General features: G+C 40.8%; 1 protein-coding gene across 1 annotated transcript in view; it reads right to left on the bottom strand.

The window, feature by feature from the left end:
* Positions 1-10,606: 10,606 nt before the first annotated feature.
* SLC35B4 (solute carrier family 35 member B4) overlaps positions 10,607-11,716 on the bottom strand; it is a 30,013-nt gene continuing 28,903 nt past the window's right edge. The window contains exon 9 of the mRNA XM_029963948.1: positions 10,607-10,681. Within this exon, the coding sequence (XP_029819808.1) occupies positions 10,607-10,681 (75 nt within the window). The remainder of the gene's footprint in view (positions 10,682-11,716) is intronic.

Genomic DNA, 11,716 nt, shown 5'->3' with positions numbered 1-11,716 from the left:
TAAGGCCTTGGGTTGAAGTTACAGTCACATCAGGCCTTTAGTTCATGATTAATTTCTTGATTTCTTCTAAATGTTGCTGAAAGGGTTTGTAATTAAAGCAATTTTTAAGTCTCTTTGCCTCATGGAACGTCAGGGTTTGTTCTGAGGGCTCTCAGGAGCTGTCTGAGGGTGATAAATAAGTCCTTGGGTTGAAGTTACAGTCACATCAGGCCTTTAGTTCATGATTAATTTCTTGATTTCTTCTAAATGTTGCTGAAAGAGCTTATAATTAAAGCAATTTTTAAGTCTCTTTGCCTCATGGAACATCAGGGTTTGTTCTGAGGGCTCTCAGGAGCTGTCTGAGTGTCTGAGGGTAATAAATAAGGCCTTAGGTTGAAGTTACCATCACATCAGGCCTTTAGTTCATGATTAATCTCTTGATTTCTTCTAAATGTTGCTGAAAGAGCTGGAGAGAGCAAGAGCAGCAGCACTGAGAGGAGGATTTATAGGGTCAAGTCTTGCTTTTCTGAGCCAGAGGAAATTCCGACCCTTTCCAGTTTCCCTGGAGCTCCTGGTCCATGGAGTTGAGACTCCTCAGGTTGGGTTTGCTTGCTGTGAGCAGAAGATTTGCATGGGTTTGTCCTGAAGGTCCTTTTGTCTTGTCACCCTCTTGACTTCAATGTGATTTTGCTTTTCAGTTTTGGAATTCTGGTGGACTCACAGAATCCTTAAGGTTGGAAAAGACCTCGGAGATCACGGAGTCCAACCTTTAACCGGCGCTGTCGCCCTCACACCTAAGCCATGTCCCCAAGTGCCACATCCACAGGGATTTTAAACCCCTCTAGGGATGGGGACTCCACCCCTGCCCTGGGCAGCCTGTGACAACCCTTTCCATGAAGAAATTTTCCCTAATATCCAATCTAAAATTCGTCCCGGCACAACTTGAGGCCACTCCCTCTCATCCTGTCGTGGCTTGTCTGGGAAATATTTACTGAGTTCACTGAACACAAAGAGACAACTTCTAAACATCTCCAGCCAGACATGGACCAGTCACCAAGAGCAGCAAATTCCCCTCAGATATTAGGATCATGGAATCATTAAGGTTGGAAAAGGCCTCTGAGGTCATCGAGACTGAGCGTTAACCTGGCCCTGCAAAGCCCAAACCCCTGTCCCCAAGTGCCACATCCACACCTTGTCTGAACACTTCCAGGGATGGTGATTCCACCATGGCCTGGGCAGCCCCTTCCAATGCCTGACCACCCTTTCCAGGAGGAAATTTTCCCTAATATCCAACCTGACCCTCCCCTGGCCCAGCCTGAGGCTGTTCCCTCTCCTCCTGTCCCTTGTTCCCTGGGAGCAGAGCCCGAACCCCCCCCGGCTCCCCCCTCCTGTCAGGGACTTGCAGAGCCAGAAGGTCCCCCCTGATCCCTCTTTTCTCCAGGCTGAGCCCCCCCAGCTCCCTCAGGAATTCTCCAGCCCCTTCCCAGCTCCGTTCCCTTCCCTGCACACGCTCCAGCCCCTCCGTGTCCTGACTTGAGGGACCCCAAACTGGACACCACATTCCAGGTGTGACTTCCCCAGTGCCCTCTGCCCTGTGCCCACACTGGGGCTGGCACACAAATCCATGTTTTCCTTACCTATCAGGCAGGACTTCTTTGCAGAGATATCTCCTTTTTTCACCCTTTTTTATATATTATTTTTGTTTCTAAATGTGAATTTCCAACTGAACGAGCACCAGTTTGTTGCTTGACAGTGAAACAATAACAGCTTGAGGCCTTGCAGCGGGGGAGCTTTATTTATTAGGTGTTATTAATGAGAAGGAACTAAAGAAAGGAAAAATTTAAGATATAGAGTAGAAAAACCTTGCCTGCAACAAGCAGTGTGTTGGGACAGGGCCTGATTTCTTAGTTCATGAGGTATTTGTTACCTTAAAGGCCTTTGGGCCTTTAATCTAATTGGGTTTGGGTTGGAAAGACCTTCAAGATCATCCATTTCCACCCCCTGCCAGGGCTGGAATGGATTTCCCAGAGAAGCTGTGGCTGCTTCTGGATTCCTGGAAGTGTCCAAGGCCAGGTTGGAGCAAGCTGGGATGGTGGAAGGTGTCCCTGCCCATGGGTACCTCTCCTGCTGTATTTAAACACATCTTTAATGTGTCATAAATACATCTCTCAATGCACATTTATGCATTTAAATCCCACACCCTGTCTTTTCACCTGGATGTTCTCACACCTCGTAAAAATCACTGTTAAACAACCTCCTAAAACAACCTAAATAACCTGCTTTTCACATTAAATCAGAGCAATGAGAAATGCTGAGGGTCTTTATAAGCTGCCACCCCAGGCTTTTTTTCTGTTAAGGAGAATTCTTAGCTAACCTTGCTGTCCTAAAATTCCTTCTTTAAAAGCACCAAACCCACCCTGTGAAAAAACCCACACTTTCTCATCACTTATTAAGACCTTCTAAATTTAGGCAATGCTCTAAATCCATCCTTTTTTGTGATGTGAGAGCTAACAGCTCTTTGATTATTTCTAAAAAAAAAAAAAAAATAACTATGCTTTCTTCACCTATATTTATAACCTCTGAGCTTAGATTCTCCTGGTGTCTTTATCTGGGAATTGAAGGGGAGCGATAAAATTAAGATTAAAAGGTGCCTTTTCTAAGTTTGGCAAGAAAAGAAATCGCTTGAGACGCTCCCAAAATATCCCTTTGGCTGGTTTTAGTAATTCAAATTTCCAAAAAAAAAAGGTGTTTCTTTAAATTTTACCATGGATGGAAGTATTTAAATTTCACAGAAATCCCAGGATATGGAGAAGGTTGGAATGTGCTGAAGGGGAACAGAGGGAGCTCCTGAGAGGAAATAAATTTGCAGGGAGGCAAAACCCAGAAGTCAAACAAGTGTGAAGTTGTAAAGGTCCTACCCTTGGCATATGGGAACAAATCTGCCTTTTCCAGATTTATCCTGGAAATAAAACACCCCACTGGGGGGTTTTCACTTCAGCAGTGTTTTCATTTGACACGGTGGAAAAACAACTGTGAGGAGATGGAAAAAAAAACCTGCTAATCTGGTTTTTTGTTTTTTTTTTTTTTGGTGCATTTGCAAAATTCCTTAATCCTTTTACAAGGTAAATAGGAGAAAAAATTTGGAAGAAATCAGCTTAATGCTATTGAGTAGAAGCCTCTGAAATATTGGTGAGAAACCCCCTCACGTTTCTGAAATGTTCTAGGACAGCCTATAGTGATATTTTAATTTTTTTTTTTAGCATTGAGGCGGTTTCTTATTTTTTTTGTGGTTTCTCTCTAATTTTATGCTTTCAACACCTGGAATGGGAGAAAGAGTAAACTAAAAAAACTAAAAAAAAAAAGCCATCAAGGGGTAAGAACATGAATGGATTGTCCCTCCAGGCAACACATTGAAGGAATTGTGAGTTTCCAAGACCAGGAACTGTGAAATAATCTGATTAAAGCTGAAAAAAACCTCCAAAATGACCAAATCCAACCCCTAATTTCTGGCATTATTTCCCCAATCTGGCAGCTTTTATTTAAGCTCGTGGTGAGAACAGCACCATTTCTTCCTCAGCTCCTTAATCCTTCTTTTCCCTGCTCTTCTCCTTAAAATTAACCCACCATAACCTGGTTTTTTCCCATACCCAGTTCCCAGGGGATTTTTTGAGGCTGAACTCATAAAATTAGGGATTCTTTTTTTGCCTTAATTTCTCACTGTCCTGCAGGGCAATATATCTTAATTAATATATCTTGAATCTGTGTTTGAAAGCACTACAGGCAGTGATCAACCCTTTAGGTCCCTTCTGCTGGATTTCATCGTTCACTTTTCCCAGGAAAAGTGTTTGTAAGGATATGGAAACTTATTCCAGCAAGGAGCAAAAACTCCAGCGGGCTGGGGAGTAAAAACATCATAATCTGTCACTGAACCTTCATTATTTGGGGGTGGAGTAAGAGCCTCATCTCCCACTGCCCAGGGCATTGGACAAGCAGCTGGCTCCAAGATTTAATTCCAATCACAATCACTAGGAAAAATATCCTTCAACTGGAATATCATGGCATGATGTGCAGTGATATATGTATTTTATGATATATTCCATGTTAGATTTGCTGCCCAGTGCAAGCCCAATTTAACCAGGATCTGTAGCAGCCCAATTTTTACTCAGCTCATTCTACTTATTTTCTATTTAGTGCTCCCAGAATCCTTTTATCTCATTATTTCTTTTTTTCTTTTCTTCTTTTTTTTTTTTTTGAAATTTTAAGCTTCCTATTTTTCCATTTCTTTTCCATTTTAAACTGACTGGGGAAATTGGACTAAAGGGAAAAAATGTCAGGTCAAGATGAAATGGCTGCTTCACCTGGAATAGTCCTCTGGTTATTTTTTAATTAATTTAATTAATTAATTAATTTAAATTAATTTCTTTTTTTTTTTTTAATTAGTCCTCCCTGGCTTTCAGGGAAGGACTAAAGACACATTGTCCAAATTAATTTAAAGGATGAAGGAGAGGTGGGTTCACCTCACGAGCTCCACTTATCCCACTTATTTTTGACATTATTCTCACTGAGTGCTTTGACAAAAACCCTTAATTAAATTAAAATTCCCTATGACACTCGGACTAGAAAATCCTGAGTACCTGCATTCCCTTTGCACTTGTCAAGTGGAATGTTCTCCCACAGTTTTCCTGGTTTTCTGCTCTTTCAGGAAAGATAATTACCTGTTTTCGTGGAAGTGCCACCTTGTTTTATCCCATTATTCCTGGGATAAATAATGGGAATATCCCATTATTCTTCCTATCATATGGATTTATTAAACAACCAGTGAGCCACTGACTTTCTTCACCTCTTGAATCGTGGGATTATCACAAAAACACCTGGAATAAAATGACAGGACGAAATTCCTTTGGGAAAGGGCAGGGCGGATAATCCTTGGAACTCCTTCCCGGATCCATAAATCTCCAACCTGCTTTCCCTCACCCAGACCAGAAACATCATGGAATGTCTTCAGCATTGCCAGAGAAATCCACTATTAAGGGCCTTTTCCTTAATTTTTGTGGAATAAACTGGAATAGTCCGTGGATGGGAACGGGAAGCCTTTATGGGAACAAGGTTGTTCTCACCCAGCAGGGCCTCAGATCATCCAGATTTTTGGCTTTGAGGAGCTTTTTTGGTAGGAACCACAACAGGTGCTTTGGGTGCTACTCAAGGGTTGTCTTGAGTGACAACCCTCGGAATTTTTCCGAGGAAATTCCTATTTTTTCCCTCACTGAGAGGGGAATTATTTCCCCGCAGTGCCGAGCCCCGGAGTTAGAAACGAGGAGCTGGAATTCTGATCTGGGAGCTGGAGCTGGAAATCCACCTCTGCATCCAGCCTGTGTGATGGATTAATTCAATCAGGAGATGAAAATTGAGGAATGTGCTCGTGGTGGTGGCTGGAAATTGGGAGAGGGTTGTGGGAATGTTTTCTGTGGAGCGAAGGGCTGGGATGAATTTCTCCCTCCTGGCCCAGGTGTGTGGCTGCTGCCACATCACTGATGCTGCAGCTGCTTTTTTCTTGCCCTTTTAAGCCAGGAATCCTGTCCTGGAATAATTTCCTGCTTTAAACCAGGCCTCCTTTCCCCCTCTCGGCTCCAGGGAAGCTGCTCCTGCTGCTGACGGTCGGCGGGGTCCCAACACCCACCACCCTGAGGGCCCCAAAGCTGAGCACCAGGATCCAAGAGGAGCTGGGAATTCCAGGGGCAGGTTGAAAGGTTTGAGCTGTTTTCATGGAATGATGGGAGCAGAGGGTGGGCTGGGTTGGAAGGGACCTTAAAGACCATCCAGTTCCAACCCCAACACCTCCCACTCTCCCAGGTTGCTCCAACCTGGCCTTGGACACTTCCAGGGATCCAGGGGCAGCCACAGCTTCTCTGGGAAATCCATTCCAGCTCCTCCCCACCCTCCCAGCCAGCAATTCCTTCCCAATATCCCAATATCCCTGCCCTCTGGCAGTGGGAAGCCATTCCCTGTGTCCTGTCCCTCCAGGCCTTGTCTCCTGGAGCCCCTTTAGGCCCTGCCAGGGGCTCTCAGCTCTCCCTGGAGCCTTCCCTTCTCCAGGGGAACATTCCCAGCTCTCCCAGCCTTGGACACTTCCAGCATTCCAAAATCACACTCAAACCAGTGCCTGCTTATCCATAAAGTCCCTCCCCCTCTGGATGAGGTGGAGCAGTCACTGGACAACCTGGAGATTTCCCCCCCAAACCCGCTGGCTTTTCAACCAGAAATTCGGGATAAATTCTGACTTTTCCTTGGAATAAACTCCCTTTTGGTGACTCTTCCCTTCTTTTTTCCATTTCTGCAGGGGCTGGTGAATCCCTCCAGAGAAAATCCAGCAAGCCCAGGTCAGGTTCTCACATCCCTCAGCTCCTCACCCAGCCAGGCTCCAATTCCAGAGCTGTCCTGCCTCCAATCCCACCCGGCAGGAAAAGCAGCAACCCCTGATGGCCCCACTCCCCCCTCCCCAAAAAATCTTGGCCACTCCCACTCTTTATTTTAACAAAACCAGCGATTTTCATCCAAGATTATTACAAAATCCATTTCTTATTAGCCCTCAAAAAAAAAAAAAAGTTATTTATTTGGAATTTTATTAAATAAAGTCATTTTTCTCTCTTTCCCAAAGCTAAAAATTATTTCCCTGGGAAAAATTATTCCCAGCTGGGAGATTTTTTTTCCCCCAACAGCCACAGAACTGTATTTTCCATTAATTTCTCTCTTTCCTCCCCCCCCTTTCTCTATTATGGAATTAATTGTGGTGTGAAAATATTGTCTGTGTTGGAGGAGCAGTGAATTATTTTGAAGAGGGATTTTGGGAGATGTTCAGAGGTGAGTTGAAAGAAAAAAAAATTCAAAATCCTTTTTTTTTTTAGAAAAAAAAAGGGGTGTAGTCATAATCTGATCTGCAAATGCATTTTACTAAAAAATAAAGATTAAAAATGCTAAAAAAATAAATACTTAAAAATACTAGAAAATAAAGACTAGGAAATAAATACTAAAAATAAAATGCTAAAAAAATAAAATACTAAAAAATACTTTAAAATGCTAAAAAGAAATACTAAAAACCCCCAAAATACTAAAAATACTAAAAATAATTACTGAAAAATACAAAAATAAATACTAATAGAACACTAAAAATACTTTTTAAAATTACCAATAAATACTAAAAATAAATACTAGAAAATAAATACTAAAAAATAAATACTAAAAAATAAATACTAGAAAATACTAAAAAACCAAAATACCAAAAATTACTAAAATAAAATACTAAAAAATGCTAAAAATATATACTCAAAAGAAAGACTATAAATATTTAAAAATGCTAAAAATAAACTCTAAAAACTAGGCTACTAAAAATACTTTAAAAATTACTAATAAATACTAAAAAATAAATACTGAAAAATACAAAAAATAAATACTAATAGAATACTAAAAATACTTTTAAAAATTACCAATACTAAAAATAAATACTAGAAAATAAATACTAAAAAAATACTTTAAAATGGTAAAAAGAAATACTAAAAAAACCCTAAAAAACAAAATACTAAAAATGCTAAAAATAATTACTGAAAAAACCTAAAAAATAAATACAACCCCTCAAAAATGAATACTAAAAAATAAATACTAGAAAATACTAAAAAACCAAAATGCTAAAAAATACTAAAATAACATACTAAAAAATGCTAAAATATATATTCAAAAGAAATCCTATAAAATAAATATTTAAAAATGGTAGAAATAAATACTAAAAAATAAAATACTTAAAAAATACTTTAAAAATTACTAATAAATACTAAAAAATAAATATTGAAAAATACAAAAAATAAATACTTATAGAACACTAAAAATACTTTAAAAAATTACCAATACTAAAAATAAATACTAGAAAACAAATACTTAAAAAATACTAAAAAATACTTTACAATGCTAAAAAGAAATACTTAAAAATACTTTAAAAATACTAAAAATTCTAAAAATAATTACTGAAAAATATTAAAAAATAAATACAACCCTGCCAAAATAAATACTAAAAATAAATACTAGAAAACACTAAAAACCAAAAATGCTAAAAGTATATACTCAAAAGAAATCCTATAAAATCAATATTTAAAAATGCTAAAAATAAATACTAAAAAATAAAATACTTAAAAAATACTTTAAAAATTACTAGTAAGTCCTAAAAAATAAATACTAAAAAATACTAAAAAAAAAAATTACTAAAAATAAATCCTAAAAAATAAATCCTGAAAATTCCAAGCAAACCTTGGAGAAGGAAAGATTCCTTCCAGCCAAGAATTGGGTACAGCTGCCCAGGGCAGGGGTGGAATCCCCCATTCCTGGAGGGATTTAAAATCCCTGTGGATTTGTGGTGGCCTCGGCACTGCTGGGGAATGGTTGGATTCCATCCCAGAGGGCTTTTCCAGCCTAAACAATTCCATGGCTGTAGATTCCAGGATTCCCTGTCAGTTTTCTCTGATTGCCAAGAGCAAAGTGTGAAAGGAGAAATAAAACCAACACTTTGGAGAGGATACAGGTTTATTCTGCTTTAAAAAAAAAACAGCCAACAAAAACACACCCTAAACCCAACAAAATACCCCCAAAACCCAACAAAAATATTCCCAAAAATACCCCCGAAACTCAAAATTATCCCCCCAAAGTACCCCCTAAACTCAACAAAAATACTCCTAAAGCTGAGAAAAATACCCCTAGCCCCCCCAAAATTACCCCCTAAACACCAAAAAAAAATCCCCCAAATTACCCCCTAAACCCAACAAAAATACCCCCAAAAATATCTCCCCACACCCAATAAAAACACCTCCTAAAGCCAAGAAAATTACACCTTAAACTCAACAAAAATACCCCCCTACACCCAACAAAAATATCCCCTAAAGCCAATAAAAATATACCCTAAATCCAATAAAAACACCTCCTAAACCCAACAAAAACATCCCCCAAAATATACACCCTAAACCTCAAAAATACCCCCTAAACCAAATAAAAATACATCTTAAACCCAACTAAAATACCCCCTAAACAAAAAAACTAAATCCCCCAAAAATACAGCCCTAAACTTAATAAAAATACCCCCTAAACTCAATAAAATTACACCCCAAACCCAATCAAATTACACCCTAAACCCAATAAAATTACACCCCAAACCCAATCAAATTACACCCTAAACCCAACAAAAATACCCTTAAACCCAACAAAAAATATCTTCCCAAAGCCCAAAAAATACCCCCTAAACCCAACAAAAATACCCCCTAAACCTAATCAAATTACACCCTAAACCCAACAAAAAATATCTTCCCAAAGCCCAAAAAATACCCTCTAAACCCAACAAAAATACCCCCTAAACCCAATAAAATTACACCCTAAACCCAACAAAAATACCCCTTAAACCCAACAAAAAATATATTCCCAAAGCCCAAAAAATACCCCCTAAACCCAATAAAAATACCCCCTAAACCCAATAAAATTACACCCTAAACCCAACAAAAATGCCCTTAAACCCAACAAAAAATATCTTCCCAAAGCCCAAAAAATACCCCCTAAACCCAACAAAAATATCCCCCAAAATATACACCCTAAGCCCCCAAAAATATCCCCCTAAACCCCACAAAAATACTCCCTAAACCCAACAAACACACCCCCTAAACCCAATTAAAACACCTCCTAAACCCCACAAAATTACCCCCTAAACCCAACAAAAATACCCCTTAAACCAAACAAAAATAACCCCTAAACCCAAAAAAAATACCTCCAAACCCCAACAAAAATACCACCCTAAATCCATAAAAATACCCTCTAAACCCATCAAAAATACCCCCTAAACAGAACAAAAATACCCCTTAAACCAAACAAAAATAACCCCCAAACCCAATAAAATTACACCCTAAAGCCAACTAAAATACCCCTTAAACCCAACAAAAATACCCTAAAGACCCAAAATACCCCCTAAACCCAACAAAAATACCCTAAAGACCCAAAAATACCCCCTAAACCCCACAAAAATACCCCCTAAATCCAACAAAAACAAGCCCTAAATCCATAAAAATACCCTCTAAACCCCACAAAAATACCCCCCAAATCCCAACAAAACCACCCCCTACACCCAACCATCCCAAAAGATGCTTTGACTCCCTTTTCCAGCCTCTCCTAAAAAAAACCCCCACAAACCTTAAATCCCAATAAATCAGCAGCCCCATTTTGAAGGGGGAAAACCCCCGGATTGAAATGCTAATTTCAGGGAATTTCTGCCGCTTCCATGATTCCCAAGGGTGACAAATATTCAGGAACACACCAGGAAGCTAAAAAAAATCCCCCCCAGTAGCAACAGATAACTGTTGGATGTGTTGGGAGCAAAGAGCATGTGGATAAATAGAAGCAGAACACGCCACGACATTTCCATAAAAAAAATTCAAAGCGGAGATTGTGGCTCAACGTCCAAATTCCTCGATAGGAAGGATGAGATTCAGGAGTGATGTGCAGTCGTAGTGTTCGAGCTGGACGCAGCACAGCGTTGGAACAAATCCTCCTCAATTGCTGGCGTCTATGGATTTGGCATATATGGGATGGTCTGAAGCCTGAGAGGAAACTATTCCTGTCCGCTGGCAAATTCCTCTCCCACCTCTATGTTGGTGGCTTCTATCCCATCCGCTCCATTGTTACGCTAGATTGGAGGAGAATTATTCACAGAGGATTAAGCTTCCTCCCATGTGCCCGGGTCCCCTATGCCTGGAGCTACGCAAAGCCAGCTCGCAGTCACGCCGAGTTCAACAACAATCCTGTGGACAACACTTCCGTGATTGCATGCTTAAAACGCGCTGTTTCCTCAGCTCGGATAATACATTAGAACTGACCGAAGAAAGGTCCGTTCATGGATTCAGGGATGGAGCTGCAGGTCCCTCTCGCACCCCACACGCATCGATGGACCTGTGGATTGGGAACTTGTCTTCCCGCATAAGAGGATGTTTGGGATTGAGCCAAACCCACACTGGGAACACAGCAAAGCTGATCCCAAGGGATGGGAAAAGAGGAAAACCCTTCAGGATCTCAGGATGGAGCTGCAGGTCCCCTCAGCCCCACACCGGCTCCGACTGGGATGGAGGGAACTTCTCCCACAGGGGATTTTTGGGATTGAGGCCAAACCCACACTGGGAACACAGCAAAGCTGATCCCGAGGGATGGGAAAAGAGGAAAACCCTTCAGGAGCTCGGGATGGAGCTGCAGGTCCCCTCAGCCCTACACCGGCTGGGATGGAGGGAACTTTTCCCACAGTGGATTTTGGGATTGAGGCCAAACCAGTGCCTGGAGGACAGCAAGGAGCCTTTCCCTTTATTCCCACTCTGCTTCCCAGGAATGATTAGGCCACGGGTGGGCAAGGAGTTGGGAAGGGGAATATCCAAGAGAGCTGATGAAAACCAGCACTAAAAACAGAGGGAAGAAATTTGGGAAAAGTGTCATTGCTCAGGGACTTGTTGGGTGGGAGAAGGTGAGTGACTCCTGGGACTTTTTTTCCATCCTCTTTCCTTTGTTGTTAAACCACCTTTCCCTCTCCTTGGCTTTGGGACAAGGGAGTTCCAAGCTGGATGGGGCTGAGGTGGAAATCCTGGATGCCTGAAGTGTCCCAGCCCAGCAGGGAAAGCTCCACCCCGGTGGGAACACGGAGCTCCAGGAAAACTGTGACACTGAGGGACAGGGGATG

This window comes from Manacus vitellinus, unplaced genomic scaffold, assembly GCF_001715985.3.
Source record: "Manacus vitellinus isolate BGI_N305 unplaced genomic scaffold, ASM171598v3 scaffold_65_pilon, whole genome shotgun sequence".
In the NCBI taxonomy this organism is placed as follows: domain Eukaryota; kingdom Metazoa; phylum Chordata; class Aves; order Passeriformes; family Pipridae; genus Manacus; species Manacus vitellinus.
The sequence above is the reverse complement of the archived record's forward strand: the minus strand, read 5'-3'. Positions and strand labels throughout refer to the sequence as shown.